Below are 17,579 nucleotides of genomic sequence, written 5' to 3' on the forward strand. Positions count from 1 at the left end.
CATTCAGGTTATCTCAGTATTTAATGCTCCATCTGACTGTGCTCAGTTCTTCTTTTCAATAGCACAAAATCTTTACAAGTGCTTCCTGTTTATAAGTCATGCCATAGAATCAGAATTATGTTTCACTGATTTATTCTTATTATAACTTTGCATTGTTCCATAGGTGTCAGCTTGGCTCCATGGTTGCACTCTCACTTTTGAGCCAGAAAGGGGGGGGTACGAGCCTTGCATAATTTAGGTTGACACTCGAGGCCAGTGCTGCACTGTCAGAGGGACAGTACTGAGGGAGTGCTGCACTGTCGGAGGGTCAGTACTGAGGGGGAGCTGCACTGTCAGAGGGTCAGTACTGAGGGAGCGCTGCACTGTCAGAGGGTCAGTACTGAGGGAGTGCTGCACTGTCGGAGGGTCAGTACTGAGGGAGAGTTGCACTGTCAGAGGGTCAGTACTGAGGAAGCGCTGCACTGTCAGAGGGTCAGTACTGAGGGAGTGCTGCACTGTCACAGGGTCAGTACTGAGGGAGTGCTGCACTGTCACAGGGTCAGTACTGTGGGAGTTCTGCACTGTCAGAGGGTCAGTACTGAGGGAGAGCTGCACTGTCAGAGGGTCAGTACTGAGGGAGAGCTGCACTGTCACAGGGTCAGTACTGAGGGAGCGCTGCACTGTCGGAGGGTCAGTACTGAGGGAGTGCCGCACTGTCGGAGGGTCAGTATTGAGGGAGAGCTGCACTGTCAGAGGGTCAGTACTGAGGAAGCGCTGCACTGTCAGAGGGTCAGTACTGAGGGAGTGCTGCACTGTCACAGGGTTAGTACTGTGGGAGTTCTGCACTGTCAGAGGGTCAGTACTGAGGGAGAGCTGCACTGTCAGAGGGTCAGTACTGAGGGAGAGCTGCACTGTCACAGGGTCAGTACTGAGGGAGCGCTGCACTGTCGGAGGGTCAGTACTGATAGAGTGCCGCACTGTCGGAGGGTCAGTACTGAGGGAGCGCTGCACTGTCGGAGGGTCAGTACTGAGGGAGAGCTGCACTGTCAGAGGGTCAGTACTGAGGGAGCGCTGCACTGTCAGAGGGTCAGTACTGAGGGAGTGCTGCACTGTCACAGGGTCAGTACTGAGGGAGTGCTGCACTGTCACAGGGTCAGTACTGAGGGAGTTCTGCACTGTCAGAGGGTCAGTACTGAGGGAGAGCTGCACTGTCACAGGGTCAGTACTGAGGGAGCGCTGCACTGTCACAGGGTCAGTACTGAGGGAGCGCTGCACTGTCGGAGGGTCAGTACTGAGGGAGTGCTGCACTGTCGGAGGGTCAGTATTGAGGGAGCGCTGCACTGTCGGAGGGTCAGTACTGAGGGAGAGCTGCACTGTCAGAGGGTCAGTACTGAGGGAGCGCTGCACTGTCGGAGGGTCAGTACTGAGGGAGCGCTGCACTGTCGGAGGGTCAGTACTGAGGGAGTGCCGCACTGTCGGAGGGTCAGTACTGAGGGAGTGCTGCACTGTCAGAGGGTCAGTACTGAGGGAGAGCTGCACTGTCAGAGGGTCAGTACTGAGGGAGAGCTGCACTGTCAGAGGGTCAGTACTGAGGGAGTGCTGCACTGTCAGAGTCAGTACTGAGGGAGAGCTGCACTGTCAGAGGGTCAGTACTGAGGGAGTGCTGCACTGTCGGAGGGTCAGTACTGAGGGAGTGCTGCACTGTCGGAGGGTCAGTACTGACGGAGCGCTGCACTGTCGGAGGGTCAGTACTGAGGGAGCGCTGCACTGTCGGAGGGTCAGTACTGAGGGAGTGCTGCACTGTCAGAGGGTCAGTACTGAGGGAGTGCTGCCTACATAACAATACTGATAAGTAATTCATTAGGAGTGAAGTCCTTTGAAACATCTTGAATGTGTGAAGGGCCTTTTTAATCAATGGGGTTTCCTTCTATTTAGGAGCAAACCTTTGTGGGCCTGAGGTGTGCACCATGGAACTTCAGGGACCACTAAATTGAAAGAAGCCAACAAAGAAGAATATAAGTCCAGATAAAACAGACTTTGTAAGTCAGAATGGGCTGAAGGCTGGATATCTCTGTTCTGTGCTCAATTGCCTGCCTTCAGATAATTCCAAAAATGTAAAATTATAAAAGAATCATTTCTGAGAACTGAAAGCAAGTCTTGCGCTCCTTCAGCTAAAGATCCTTTATTAAAACTCAGGTGATTTTTAACAAAACCTTTCACCCCAAAACCTTGGCTTTTCTTTTTCAGATGCTGACTGCACTGCAGTGATTCCAGCATTTTCTGTTTTTAAGCAATGGAATCCAGAATTAAATGAATTGCTATGAATTTAACCATGGAATACAGAATTGTTTAATCTTTCTTTGAAGGTGACAGCAAACAGTTTGTTTCCAGGGAACTCATATCCTGAAGGCGGAACGGGGAGGGTGTGTTCAACCCGAGTCTGCAGCCACTTAGCCCTGATCCTAATCTCTGTGATATACAGCTGGTGGGGCTCTCATGGAAAAGCTGCCCTGTTTCCTGGCACTCATCTTCAGCCTGTCAGACTCAAGTGATTGCCTAGAACACCAAAATGACTGGCTCTAAAAACCATACAAATAAATGTTGATGCTGTTTCTTGTTGGAGAACAAAAATAACCATTTCCTTGCTGTGTGTGTGGGTACAACAGACAGTGTGAGCACAGGGCAAGATTCTTCCAAAACAGTGCAGGTCCCATCGTCGATGTAGTTTCTGGCTCGAAGGTCTACATGCCCGTGAGGTGGGACTTCCACTGCGATATTGCCAGGAGTAGGTAATTAAGAACCAGCAGGTGGGAGAGGTGGCTAATTAAAGAGAACAGCAGGTCTTCCATGCGGCCGGTCCAATCAGAGGGCCGGCAGCTCTGCAGCACCACCGAGAGAGGAGCCAGGGGTACGTAATCAGAGGTGTTGGGCATAACTTTATTTTTTTGATGGGCCAAGCAGGCAGAACTGGTGAGCGGAGGAGAAACCCCTCCAGTGGCAGCACTGGCAAGCGGAGGAGAAACCCCTCCGGTGGCAGCACTGGCGAGCGGAGGAGAAACCCCTCCAGTGGCAGCACTGGCGAGCGGAGGAGAAACCCCTCCAGTGGCAGCACTGGCGAGCGGAGGAGAAACCCCTCCAGTGGCAGCATTGGCAAGCGGAGGAGAAACCCCTCCAGTGGCAGCACTGGCGAGCAGCGAGGAAACCCCTCCAGTGGCAGCACTGGCAAGCGGAGGAGAAACCCCTCCAGTGGCAGCACTGGCGAGCGGAGGGGAAACCCCTCCAGTGGCAGCAATGGGGCCGCAGAGGCAGCCTTTGCTGCTGGTAGCCCTGCCCTTGGGCCATGGAACCTCCAGTAACTATAGCACCCCCCTCCCCTGGGAAGCCACAGGGAGGCTGCCTCCATACAGCTAGCGGCATCCCCAAATCCACTGCTGTCAAAAGCTGGTGGCCTGGGAAAATCACCTTTAATTATTCAAATCGGCTGCTCACCTCCATTCGGTGGACAACTGAGCTGCAGCCAGCCCTTCCGCTGGGAAACTTTCCTAGCAGCAGGACAAAGTCGGGGAGCATTCTGGCGTGTTTCCTCATTATTTTCTCGGTATCCCACCTCCCAACCTGTCGCCGCAGGGCAAGTAACATTTCCCCAAAGCATCCCAAGGGTCAAGTTAAGGTTAGGATGAAAGCAGGCAGTGCCAAGGGTGGTACTGAGTCACACAACTCATAATGGAGGCATTTTCGATCCCCAGACCTTGGCAGTTAGCAGGTCTGAGCCAGGAAACCGGTTGGATTCTGTCTTCAGCCTCAGTTACCCAGAGCTACCGCTGGATGAAATAAATTAGTTGAGATTTCCTGCTTCTGTGCTAAGAGGAACATCAGGTCAAGACATCAGTGTTAGTCATTCTTATTTCCACACCAGCCTGATGCCACATAGGGCAGAATGTAATGACAGCTGACGGAGCAGGAAGAGAGGCGGGACTGGGGGAGTAGAATGGCCCAGGAGGCACAATTTTGGAAGACCAATGCCAGGAGGTCTGGGCCACATTATGCTGGCAGTGGGGAGGCAGCGCGGTGGCAGTGCTGCAGGGAGGTGGTGGGGTGGCAGTGCTGCAGGGAGGTGGTGGGATGGCAGTGCTGCAGGGAGGCGGTGGGATGGCAGTGCTGCAGGGATGCGGTGGGATGGCAGTGCTGCAGGGAGGTGGTGGGATGGCAGTGCTGCAGGAAGGTGGTGGGATGGCAGTGCTGCAGGGAGGCGGTGGGGAGGCAGTGCCGCAGGGAGGCGGTGGGGAGGCAGTGCTGCAGGGAGGTGGTGGGGAGGCAGTGCTGCAGGGAGGTGGTGGGAAGCCAATTGTGATCGTCAAACAGATACTTAAGTCTCATTTACATGCAACTGAATGAAATTTAATGCTACCTTGTGAATTAAATGTACAATGCAAGGGGATCACGGGCCATCAGATCCCCAACCACTGGGGTGGCACCTCAGGTTCCAGATGGAAGGACAGCCATTGTGGAGCTGCCACACGACTGGAAACTTTTGCAGAAAGGGGAGAAGAGGCCATCGCAATCACTCCGAGGAGCTGAGGGGCAGTCACTCAGTGTGGCCTCCGAGGAGCTGAGGGGCAGTCACTCAGTGAGGCAGCATAGAGTTGGACAGCTCTTCAGTGGCCACGTCTGGATCTCTCAGCTGCTCCCATGGCTATCTGGGAGGGTCACAGACTCTACAGACATCTGGCTGCTGTTTAAAAATGGCGCCAGCACCTGCCCTCACATCAGGTTTAGTTTAGAGATACAGCACTGAAACAGGCCCTTCGGCCCACCGAGTCTGTGCCGACCATCAACCACCCATTTATACTAATCCTGCACTAATTCCATATTCCTACCACATCCCCACCTGTCCCTATATTTCCCTACCACCGACCTACACTAGGGGCAATTTATAATGGCCAATGTACCTATCAACCTGCAAGTCTTTGGCATGTGGGAGGAAACCGGAGCACCCAGAGGAAACCCACGCAGACACAGGGAGAACTTGCAAACTCCACATAGGCAGTACCCAGAATTGAACCCGGGTCACTGGAGCTGTGAGGCTGCAGTGCTAACCACTGCGCCACTGTGCTGATGGCTGTATCAGCGCGCTACTGCCTGCCCCTGGCACGACTGACCAGGCCCTATGCCCTCATCTTGCTAACTGGCCGGCCACCACATAATGGCACTCAGCTGGCCGCTTCCGCCCCAAACGGCATTGCTGTCCGTTTCCAGGTCCATGCTGAGACCCACAGCACTGACATTAAACTCTGCCCATGCTGACTCGGTTCACATGGGAAGAAATGGTTACTTGGATAAGTACCAGAGGACGATCAGCTCATGTGGAATTGTAGCCTCTGCTCAAGGCAAGAGAGAAAATGTAATACCAAAGTCGTCTGGATTGGACCCAGGTGCTCATGTTGTTTGCTTGGTAAAATGCAAGTTACAGTACATAGGAAACATAAATACGCAGATGATCAGAGTGCAGGGATAGACACGTAGATAGGTCAGGCTGGAAGACAAGGACTAACCTTCAGGTTGGGTGTCCACTTTGAAAGGAGCAGAGCTCTGTCCTGCTCCATGTTTATTGTGAGCAACCACTCGGAACACATATTTCACATCTGGCATCAGCTCACCAATTGTCACTTCCAGGTCACCAGGTCGACTTGTATTTTCCACACGTTCCCTATTAAAGATGCAACAGCAGTCTGTCAGTACAACTCACCCAATCCAATTGTAGCTGGTAACCTACCTCTACATTACCCGCTGCTCCCCACATTTTCGGGATCAGAGGACAAGGCCAACTCTGCTGTCTTTACTATGTTTAGGACAATGACAAGTGCACCAAGATCACTTCTGAGTAGCTCCCTCAATGGCCGAATGGGAAAGGTGACTGAGTGGTGAGGCACTGTCCCATTCAGGTTCCATTCCTGGTCAGTCAGTAACTGATCTTAGCCGGTGTGGGACTGAGTCTTACAGGATCAGAGGTATTACAATCAATCAGTCTCAAAGTCCCTAGGCTAGGGATGATAAAATCAGTCAGGATTTCCTATTTAGTGATTCCCGCAGGGGAATGTGGTGTGTGAACGTGAGATAAGGATAGGGTCAGGCTGTGGTGCCCTCCATGGCCAAATATTCTCCCACATACTGGGTGAGAAAATTAATGTTGAGTTTGGTTGGGTACAAATCGGGGAGGCGGTGGCGTAGTGGTATTGTCACTAGACTAGTAACTCAGAGACCCAGGGTATTTCTCTGGGGACATGGGTTCGAATCCCACCACAGCAGAAGGTGGAATTTGAATTTAATTAATAAATCTGGAATTAAAAGCTAGTCCAATGATGGCCATGAAACCATTGTCGATTGTTGTAAAAACCCATCTGGTTCACTATAGTCCTTTAGGGAAGGAAATCTGCTGTCCTTACCTGGTCTGGCCTACATGTGACTCCAGATCCACAACAATGTGGTTGACTCTGAAATGGCCTCTGAAATGACCTAGCAAGCCACTCAGTTGTAAATAACTGCTACAAAGTCAATAAAAAAGAATGAAACCGGACGGACCACCCAGCATCGACCTAGGCATCGGAAACAACAACGGCAAACCCAGCCCTGTCGACCCTACAAAGTCCTCCTTACTAACATCTGGGAGCTTGTGCCAAAGTCAGGAGAGCTGTCACACAGACTAGTCAAGCAACAGCCTGACATAGTCATACTCACAGAATCATACCTTACAGACAATGTCCCAGACACTGCCATCACCATCCCCGGGTATGTCCTGTCCCACTGGCAGGACAGACCCAGCAGAGGTGGTGGCACAGTGGTATACAGTCGGGAGGGAGTTGCTTTGGGAGTCCTCAACATCGACTCTGGACCCCATGAAGTCTCATGGCATCAGGTCAAACATGGGCAAGGAAACCTCCTGCTGATTACCTCCCACTGCCCTCCCTCAGCTGATGAGTCAGTACTCCTCCATGTTGAACACCACTTGGATGTAGCAACAGCCTGCCACGTAAAACAGGCATTAAATTAAAAGAAAATCTTACCCCTACCTCCCCTGAAGGCACGTGCTCCAATCGGCACTCAGTGTTTGGGTTCAGCATTTGGTACCAAAGGTTGATTGGTGCCCATGGAAACCGTGTCGCAGCAAAAGTCAGGAGAGGTGGGGAAGAAAATTGGGGAGGGCCGTGATTAAAATCAAATAAAGGCATATTAAATTGATGTGTTAATCTTTTAAACTGAGAATCACTTGAGCCAGTAAACAACAATCAAACTCCAAACTCTCAGTCTTTAATATTCCTTAAACCTGTTATAACCAATATTAATGCACAGATACTCTCAAGGTAGGAGTTGTCGATTTGTGCGACTCTTACCTGTTTACGCCATCCCTGGCGTAATATACGGAGTATGCAAGGATCTCTGCGTTAGGCTCTGCGGGCGGACGCCATGTCAGCTTGATGAAGCGGGTGGAGACGAGGAGTGCCATCACATCCCGAGGGGCAGAGGGCAGGAGTCCAGCTGTGGCGGCTGCTAGATGGTCAGCAGTGGCACTTGTCAGTGAGGGAGGGGGAAATGTGGGGATGGGAACATCTTAGGTACAGGCAGGGATGGGTGCAGGACGGCAGACACAACAATAAACAAAACAAAAATAAAAATAAAAAAAAGGAGAAAAAGAAAAGAAAATAAACCAAACCAAAGCACAACGGGAACATAACAAAATGAACAAACACAGATAGGGCAAACGAGTAACTCGCTGCAGAACTAAAAGGGAGGTGTACACACGTTACAGTAACAGCACCATCAAAAGGCAGGCAAACAGCAACACATTACACCAACGTACTTGCACAGTTCAACAAGTAGCACAACACCATGTCACTGCAGCTGTTGCTTAGAGTACAGAACCTTCCGAATCCCACCCATCCTGAAATATTCCAATTAAAGAAAGATAAAATTCGGAATTCATGATTATGTCCAATATTCAGCACTACAGGAGAACTGAATCTCTTTGTAGGCTTTCCTGTGCTTTTCCTTTTTAAACAAGAAGTTTTGCAAGAAACTACCCTTTTTGGAAAGCCCCCAGTGTTTCAAAGCTTGTACTCCAAGAGTTATCAGATGCAAATGGAACAAGGAACCACAGGACTATTCTGGATAAACACTGTATTTCCGCACTTGCATCACATATCAAGATAAAATGCAGAAACTGTGGTACAGATCCCAGGTTTACTGGCCCAATCCTATCCCAGGTTCACCGGCCCAGTCCTATCCCAGGTTTACTGGCCCAATCCTATCCCAGGTTCACCGGCCCAGTCCTATTCCAGGTTTACTGGTCCTGTCTTATCCCAGGTTTACTGGTCCTGTCCTATCTCAGATTTACTGGTCCTGTCCTATCCCAGGTTTACTGGTCCAGTCCTATCCCAGGTTTACTGGTCCTGTCCTATCCCAGGTTTACTGATCCTGTCCTATCTCAGGTTTACTGGCCCAGTCTTATAAAAGTTTACTGGCCCCATCCTATCCCAGGTTTACTGGCCCAGTCTTATCCCAGATTTACTGGCCCATCTTATCCCAGGTTTACTGGTCCTGTCCTATCTCAGGTTTACTGGCCCAGTCTTATTCCAGATTTACTGGCTCAGTCTTATCCCAGATTTACTGGTCCTGTCCTATCCCAGGTTTACTGGCCCAGTCTTATCCCAGAATTACTGGTCCTGTCCTATCCCAGGTTTACTGGCCCAGTCTTATCCCAGATTTACTGGCCCAGTCTTATCCCAGATTTACTGGCCCAGTCTTATCCCAGGTTTACTGGTCCTGTCTTATCCCAGGTTTACTGATCCTGTCCTATCTCAGGTTTACTGGTCCTGTCCTATCCCAGGTTTACTGGTCCAGTCCTATCCCAGGTTTACTGGTCCTGTCCTATCCCAGGTTTACTGGTCCTGTCCTATCCCAGGTTTACTGGTCCTGTCCTATCCCAGGTTTACTGGCCCAGTCTTATCCCAGAATTACTGGTCCTGTCCTATCCCAGGTTTACTGGCCCAGTCTTATCCCAGATTTACTGGCCCAGTCTTATCCCAGGTTTACTGGTCCTGTCTTATCCCAGGTTTACTGATCCTGTCCTATCTCAGGTTTACTGGTCCTGTCCTATCCCAGGTTTACTGGTCCAGTCCTATCCCAGGTTTACTGGTCCTGTCCTATCCCAGGTTTACTGGTCCTGTCCTATCCCAGGTTTACTGGTCCTGTCCTATCCCAGGTTTACTGGTCCTGTCCTATTCCAGGTTTACTGGTCCTGTCCTATCTCAGGTTTACTGGTCCTGTCCTATCCCAGAATTACTGGTCCTGTCTTATCCCAGGTTTACTGGTCCTGTCCTATCCCAGGTTTACTGGTCCTGTCCTATCCCAGGTTTACTGGTCCTGTCCTATCCCAGGTTTACTGGTCCTGTCCTATCTCAGGTTTACTGGTCCTGTCCTATCCCAGGTTTACTGATCCTGTCCAATCTCAGGGTGCCTTTGTTTGGTAATCTAAAAGCAAGCAACTTAGCCTATCGCTGTATAACCATCATTAATCTATCAAGGACCAGTCTATCAGAGGGTCCTGCTAATTGTGCAGTCTAAGACTTCCATCATCTGGATACAGTTGGGAGGAGGGGGAAGAGTTTGAGTCTGCGCTTAGCACTGGGCACAGCTGATGCCAGATGGATTCACATCAAGCCTCTAGGGCACGACTCCCTGACGCTGCCCTAACAAAACAACATGTTCTGAAATCACAATATAAACACTGTAAGCACTCTGGGTTGATTTGATGATATCTGATATGACATTGAGCCTATTGCGTTAGTTACGAGAAACCCACCTCACTCCCCCAAGGATAGACAGTGTTTAATTGCAACGTAAGATTGGAGATGAAGTCGGAGCTCAGCTGCAACTCTGGAATCAAACAGATATCTGAACAAACAGAGTCAGTCTCTAACAGAGCTGGGCATTTCAGCTCTGGTGCAGTTCACGTTAAGCAGCTTTTAATCAACTGGACCAGTTCTGGGACACGGTGCTTAATCAACAGCCTACTGGTCACTAAAGATTGAGAGAGGAGTTTAAATATATAAACTGCACTGTGCAAAAAAGTTCAAGTGAATTTTGATGTCAGAAACTAACAAATAAACTTTAAATATTTCTGTATTATGCATGGAAATATGATTGTTCCCTTCATCACTGAGAACTCACCAAGCCAATAGTAATAATGGAAAGGGAAAACACTGCTGAGATCGAGCTTATACTGTCACAATTATTATTCTCTCCTGTTCAGGCTCAACGCAGGTTCCACACTGACCCCCTTTCTCTTCCCCTTCTCCATGAGTTGGTGCAATTCACTGCCTGATGTTGCCATCCAAGTTCTCTTAACATCTTTCAGTTGGGCAACTCATAGTGCAATGCAAATTAGTAAAAGTAGTTTTAAAAAAAAATATTGGAGATTTTCTGTAAGCAAAATAATTTTGTCATGTTAAATTATATTGTTTTACCAAATGGATGTGTGAATGTTTGTGAGCAGAATATAGCAGTAAAATATTGCTGCTAATTCAGTATCTCTGGTCATTATTTTACCTTTGTCTGTGTCCTGTATCTGCATGCAAAGAATGGGACCCACATTTCAGTGCCCTGCTTTTGTAGCCTAGTTCCTGGTCTCACGGATAGCACCAAGATCACAACCATACTTTCAACGTAGGAGATGCAAACTTAATGGGGACCACAAGAGAAAGAAATCATAAACATCTTCAGCAGGAGACAGGGAGAACACGTGTCCATATGTTAGGATGCAAAGAGGCCTCATTACTGTGTAATATTGACTTCTTGTGAACATGTCTTCAATCAGCCCTGCACACAACAGTAAATAAAACCTCCCTCTGTACCGTGCTGGGACTGGAGACCAAGACCCATGCTCCTCGCTCACTGGACTGTCAGCCTAGAGCAACACTTGGTTCCTGGGACTGGAAACTCCTATCCCAGGGGTTACAGGGTTGGGTGGAGGGGGGGAGGTTGGGGGTGTGGGCTCTGCTTCCTGTTGCACTTGCTCTCTGCAATGAGTTTCAACAATAATTTCTCAGTGGGCAGGAAGCTCACTGCTGATATAGACAACAACAGGATAGCAGATCAGGGAATGGATATTAAAACAACCAATCAATACACGGAGATTTATAATGGAAATTTAACAGTAAATCAATACACTGAGTGATTATAGGAGTGGAGTTAGATTCATCTCCAGTCACAATGTCCTATTCCCTCTGACAACACTAAGGGTAGTATTTGACAGTTACTGTTTTTAGTAATAAAATGAAAGACAAGTACACAATAGTGCTTACTGTTGTACAGTCTCAGCCATGGTTTTTGCTAAAAATAGTAACGAAAGGAAACCCCAATCAGTGTAAATCCACTGAGAGATCCATCGAGTGGCCTGTGTGGCTCTCACATTGCATAATTGGATAAAATGAAACACAAGTTGTCCTCTCAAGGCTCAGCTGGTTTATCCAGTGAAATGCTGAGCTGTATGGGTTAGGAAAATTTCACATTTAATTCCCAGTCCATGTTAAGTGATGTCAGTCAGGGCTGCAGTTAGGGTGCTACATTGGCCTCAGCACCCCTGACCAAGGAGCAAGGTGGAATTGGCTAGGGGTTCCTTGACTGATCACTATTCAGAGTCACCACCTTAAATGACCCTTTTTTTTAAGGAAGGTTATTACTTCTTCCCTGTAGTTCTTTCCTACTGCGACCATTTGCTGTCCCAGAGAGGTTGCACAAATTCCTTTTCCCTGTGCTCCCGTCAGTGTGTGAGGATAGCATCAGGCTCAGTTGTGATATCGCTGCAGTCAAATAGGCCACAAGCATTGACTGGGCTCACAAGTGAAGCTGTTCACTTGGGTGACAGACAAAAGGCACATCTGTGGAGCCACACCCTAGGAAGTCAGCAAGAAAGGAGAAAAAGAACTGAATACGAACAGCCAATACCAGCTCTTAGATCACAGCTGCTCATCGCTGCCTGACCTGACATACCGTTTGTTGCTAGAAAAATTAATCTTACTGAGGTGAATGGATTTATCTTGAATCTCTCCCTACAGGGGCGTACACACACTGGACTATATTGAATCTCTCCCTACAGGGGCGTACACACACTGGACTATATTGAATCTCTCCCTACAGGGGCGTACACACACTGGACTATATTGAATCTCTCCCGACAGGGGCGTACACACACTGGACTATATTGAATCTCTCCCGACAGGGGCGTACACACACTGGACTATATTGAATCTCTCCCGACAGGGGCGTACACACACTGGACTATATTGAATCTTTCCCGACAGGGGCGTACACACACTGGACTATATTGAATCTCTCCCGACAGGGGCGTACACACACTGGACTATATTGAATCTCTCCCGACAGGGGCGTACACACACTGGACTATATCGAATCTCTCCCTACAGGGGCGTACACACACTGGACTATATTGAATCTCTCCCTACAGGGGCGTACACACACTGGACTATATTGAATCACTCCCTACAGGGGCGTACACACACTGGACTATATCGAATCTCTCCCTACAGGGGCGTACACACACTGGACTATATTGAATCTCTCCCTACAGGGGCGTACACACACTGGACTATATTGAATTTCTCCCTACAGGGGCGTACACACACTGGACTATATTGAATTTCTCCCTACAGGGGCGTACACACACTGGACTATATCGAATCTCTCCCTACAGGGGCGTACACACACTGGACTATATTGAATTTCTCCCGACAGGGGCGTACACACACTGCACTATATTGCCCTCCAATGGGCAAAAAAGTAGATCTTCATCCAGCTGGGTTGCCTCCTACCCTACCATCAAGAAATGTTGTCACAACTTGAGCAGCCAGCTTCCATGAGAAGGTCCTCTAACTAGAGCAGCCAAGAATGCAGTACATAAAGGATCAGATCGTCAACTAATGATTATCCCTCCATCCAGACGTAGCCAAATAGAGATTGGGCATTGGCTTATGGAGGAGGAAGGAAGTTGAGGTATTCACCACCTGCCAGGCACTTGCAAGTACCTTTTGGTATAAGTTGAAGGGGGCACTGGCAGGAACAGGGGGGAAAAGGAATTTGCGCAAACTATCATTAAGGGAGGATCTAAGGCATTAGAGAGGGTGCAGAAAAGATTAACGAGAATGGTTCCAGGGATGAGGAACTTCAGTTACATGGATAGATTGGAGAACAAAGAACAGTACAGCACAGGAACAGGCCATTCGGCCCTCCAAGCCTGCGCCGATCTTGATGCCTGTCTAAACTAAAACCTTCTGCACTTCCGGGGTCCGTATCCCTCTATTCCCATCCTATTCATGCATTTGTCAAGATGCCTCTTAAACGTCTCTATCGTATCTGCTTCCACCACCTCCCCCGGCAGCAAGTTGCAGGCACTCCCCACCCTCTGTGTAAAGAACTTGCCTCGCACATCCCCTCTAAACTTTGCCCCTCTCACCTTAAACCTATGTCCCCTAGTAACTGACTCTTCCATCCTGGGAAAAAGCTTCTGACTATCCACTCTGTCCATGCCGCTCATAACTTTGTAAACCTCTATCATGTCACCCCCTCCACCTCCGTCGTTCCAGTGAAAACAATCTGAGTTTATCCAACCTCTCCTCATAGCTAATGCCCTCCAGACCAGGCAATATCCTGGTAAACCTCTTCTGTACCCTCTCCAAAGCCTCCACGTCCTTCTGGTAGTGTGGCGACCAGAATTGCATGCAATATTGCACGCAAGAAGCTGGGGCTGTTTGCCTTGGAGAAGAGAAGATTAAGAGGAGATTTGATAGAGGTGTTCAAAATCATGAGGGATCTGGACAGAGTAGATAGGGAGAAACTGTCCCCATTGACAGAAGGATCAAGAACCAGAAGACACTGATTTAAGGTAATTGGCAAAAGAAGCAAAAGCGACATGAGGAAAAACTTTTGAATGTACCTAGTGGTTAGGTTCTGAAATGCAGAGCCTTGAGAGCATGGTGGAGGCAGATTCAATCATGGCTTTCATAGGGGAATTGTATAATTATCTGAAGAGAAAAAAAGTGTAGAGCTACCGAGGAAAGACAGGTGAGTGGGACTGGGTGAGATGCCCTTGCAGAGGGCCGGCACAACAGGATGGGCTGAATGGCCTCCTTCTATGCTGTAACCATTCTATGATGCTAAGCAAAAATAACCTTCTTTCAAAAATGGGTCATTTAAGAAAAGATAGTCCTTGTCGATACGGTATCAGTTCGAAGTGCTGCATCGTCAGTAGCCTCGCCACATGCTGCATACTGGAAACATGTACAAGCTGTTCTTAGCCCAGAGCAAGCAGAGCTGTTGCTGATAGCAGTATTATACCATCTGCCTCACTGCCTCTGCCACCTGTTTCCTATTCACTCTGACTGCCAAGTCCTGAGATCTGACAGTGTCCTGTGGGCTCCCCCTTCCTTGGCAGCACCTGGCATGCACGGCTGTGCTGCTTCTCACTTACCATGCTCCAGGATGATGAGCTGGGCACTGGCTCGTTCATTCCCTACATCGTTCTCCGCCACACACTGATACAGACCTTCGTCAGATTTCACCAGACCAAGAACCTGCAGGTTCCGCTCATTCTGAAAGATACAGCAAAGAGCAATGCTGAAACATTACCTGCCACACAATTACCAAGCTGGGCAAATCCTAAACTTTAACATTTAATACTCTTCTGAGACGAAGAATAAGGCACATTGTTGGGGCAGAAAGAAGAAAGCTTATTAATTTGTGCAATGTATGTGGCTTGTTCATGTTTGATACCAACAATGGGGACAAACAGTGGGAAATATTTCGTGTTCCCAACAGATTATGTGCTGCATGAACATAATAGAGAAAGCAGCCCTGCCAATTAACACCTTAATACTCGTAACACTTAATGATCACAGAACAGAGAGAAAACTGTCACTGTTACCAGGAATTCAAGAGATTCAACTCCATTGAAAGCAGATATCGGGTCAGTCAGAAACCCAAAGATTCTACCCAAGCACACACAGCAAACACCAGGTTTTGCACAAATGGAGCGAAGCAAAGGTTTCCCACTGGCCTGGTTGGTTATCAAGTTATACAGGCCAGAACTTCACAAACTTGTTACCCAGGTTGTGTTTAGTTAGATGGTCAGCTAGGAAAAAGTTGGTGTACTACAAATGGGTTCAGTGTGTGCAGAACTACATGTGACTCCAGGCACACAGCAATGTGGTTGACTCTTAACTCTGAATTCAGTTGACAAGGGCAATTAGGGATGGGCAACAAATGTTGTCCTTACCAGCAATGTCCACATCCTATGAAACAAATTTTGTAAAAAATTGAATGGGTAGTGCCATCCGAATCCAAAACTAGGGTCCTGAATCTAAATAAAGGAAACTACGAAGGTATGAAGCGTGAGTTGGCCATGGTAGATTGGGGAACTTTACTAAAAGGGTTGACGGTGGATAGGCAATGGATAATATTTAAAGAACGTGTGCATGAATTACAACAATTATTCATTCCTGTCTGGCGCAAAAATAAAACCGGAAAGGTGGCTCAATCGTGGTTTACAAAAGAAATTAGGGTTAGTATCAGATCCAATGAGAAGGCATACAAAATTGCCAGAAAAAGCAGCAAGGACTGGGAGCAGTTTAGAATTCAGCAAAGGAGGACAAAGAGGTTGATTAAGCAGGGGAAAAGAGAGTATGAGAGTAAACTTGCGGGGAACATAAAAACTGACTGTAAAATCTTCTATAAATAGGTGAAGAGGAAAAGATTAGTGAAGACAAATGTAGGTCCCTTACAGTCAGAAACGGAGGAAATTATAATGGGCAACAAAGAAATAGCAGAACAATTAAATACATACTTTGGTTCTGTCTTCACAAAGGAGGAAGCAAATAACTTCCCAGAAATGTTAGGGAACCAAGGGTCTAATGAGAGGGAGGAACTGAAGGAAATCAGTATTCGTAAAAAAAATAGTGCGAGGGAAATTAATGGGGTTAAAGGCTGACAAATCCCAAGGGCCTGATAATCTACATCCCAGAGTACTAAAGGAAGTGGCCCTGGAAATAGTGGATGCATTGGTGGTCATCTTCCAAAATTCTATAGACTCTGGAACAGTTCCTACAGATTGGAGGGTGGCAAATGTAACCCCACTATTTAAAAAAGGAGGGAGAGAAAAAACAGGGAACTATAGACCAGTTAGTCTTACATCAGTAGTGGGGAAAATGCTAGAATCTATTATAAAGGATGTGACAGCAGAACACTTAGAAAGCATAAACAGGATTGGACAAAATCAGCATGGGTTTGTGAAAAGGAAATCATGTTTAACAAATTTACTGGAGTTTTTTGAGGATGTAACTAGTAGCATAGATAAGGGAGAAGCAGTGGATGTGGTGTATTTGGATTTTCAGAAGGCTTTTGATAAGGTCCCACATAAGAGGTTAAGTGTGCAAAATTAAAGCACATGGGATTGGGGGTAATATACTGGCATGGTTGACAGACAGGAAAGAGAGCATAGGAATAAACAGGTCTTTTTCCGGGTGGCAGGCAGTGACTAGTGGGGTACCGCAGGGATTAGTGCTTGGGCCCCAGCTATTCACAATATATATTAATGACTTAGGTGAGGGAACTAAATGTAGCATTTCCAAGTTTGCAGACGACACAAAGCTGGGGGGCGGGGGCGGGGGCGGGGGGGGGGGAATGTGAACTGTGAGAAGGACGCAATGAGGCTCCAATGTGATTTGGACAAGTTGGATGAGTGGGCAAATGCATGGCAGATGCAGTATAATGTGGATAAATGTGAGGTTATCCAATTTGGTTGTAAAAGCAGAAAGGCAGATTATTATCTGAATGGTGATAGATTGGGAAAGGGGGAGATGCAACGAGATCTGGGTATCCTTGTACACCAGTTGCTGAAAGCAAGCATTCAGTGCAGCAAGCAATTAGGAAGGCAAATGGTATGTTGGCCTTCATTGCAAGAGGATTTGAGCACAGGAGCAAGGATGTCTTACTGCAGTTATACAGGGCCTTGGTGAGACCACATCTAGAGTATTGTGTGCAGTTTTGGTCGCCTTATCTGAGGAAGGATGTTCTTGCCTTGGAGGGAGTGCAAAGAAGATTTACTAGGCTGATTCCTGGGATGGCAGGATTAATGTATGAGGAGAGATTGGGTCGACTGGGCCTATATTCACTAGAGTTTAGAAGAATGAGAGGGGATCTCATTGAAACCTATAAAATTCTAACAGGACTAGACAGGCTAGATGCAGGGAGGATGTTCCCGATGGCTGGAGAGTCCAGAACCAGGGGTCACAGTCTCAGGATACAGGGTATGTCCTTTAGAACCGAGATGAGGAGAAATTTCTTCACTCAGAGGGTGGTGAACCTGTGGAATTCTCTACCACAGAAGACAGTGGAGGCCAAGTCATTAAATATATTCAAGAAGGAGATAGATATATTTCTTAATGCCAAAGGGATCAAGGGATCTGGGGAGAAAGTGGGAACAGGGTACTGAATTAGACGATTAGCCATGATCTTTTCTGAAGGGCCGTATGGCC

At 47.9% G+C, this 17,579-nt stretch overlaps 1 protein-coding gene across 5 annotated transcripts in view; it reads right to left on the bottom strand.

Annotated features, from left to right (window-relative positions):
- Window positions 1-17,579, bottom strand: part of neo1a (neogenin 1a) — a 217,661-nt gene that overhangs the window by 65,842 nt on the left and 134,240 nt on the right. For 4 of the 5 annotated variants that reach the window (XM_068015645.1, XM_068015648.1, XM_068015644.1 and 1 more), the window contains exons 7-9: window positions 14,519-14,639; window positions 7,368-7,584; window positions 5,532-5,686 (exon numbers count right to left, since the gene is read on the bottom strand). In XM_068015645.1, the coding sequence (XP_067871746.1) occupies window positions 5,532-5,686; window positions 7,368-7,584; window positions 14,519-14,639 (493 nt within the window). The remainder of the gene's footprint in view (window positions 1-5,531; window positions 5,687-7,367; window positions 7,585-14,518; window positions 14,640-17,579) is intronic. The other variant, XM_068015647.1, reaches the window with a different exon arrangement.

The sequence above is a fragment of the Heterodontus francisci genome, chromosome 35, assembly GCF_036365525.1.
Source record: "Heterodontus francisci isolate sHetFra1 chromosome 35, sHetFra1.hap1, whole genome shotgun sequence".
In the NCBI taxonomy this organism is placed as follows: domain Eukaryota; kingdom Metazoa; phylum Chordata; class Chondrichthyes; order Heterodontiformes; family Heterodontidae; genus Heterodontus; species Heterodontus francisci.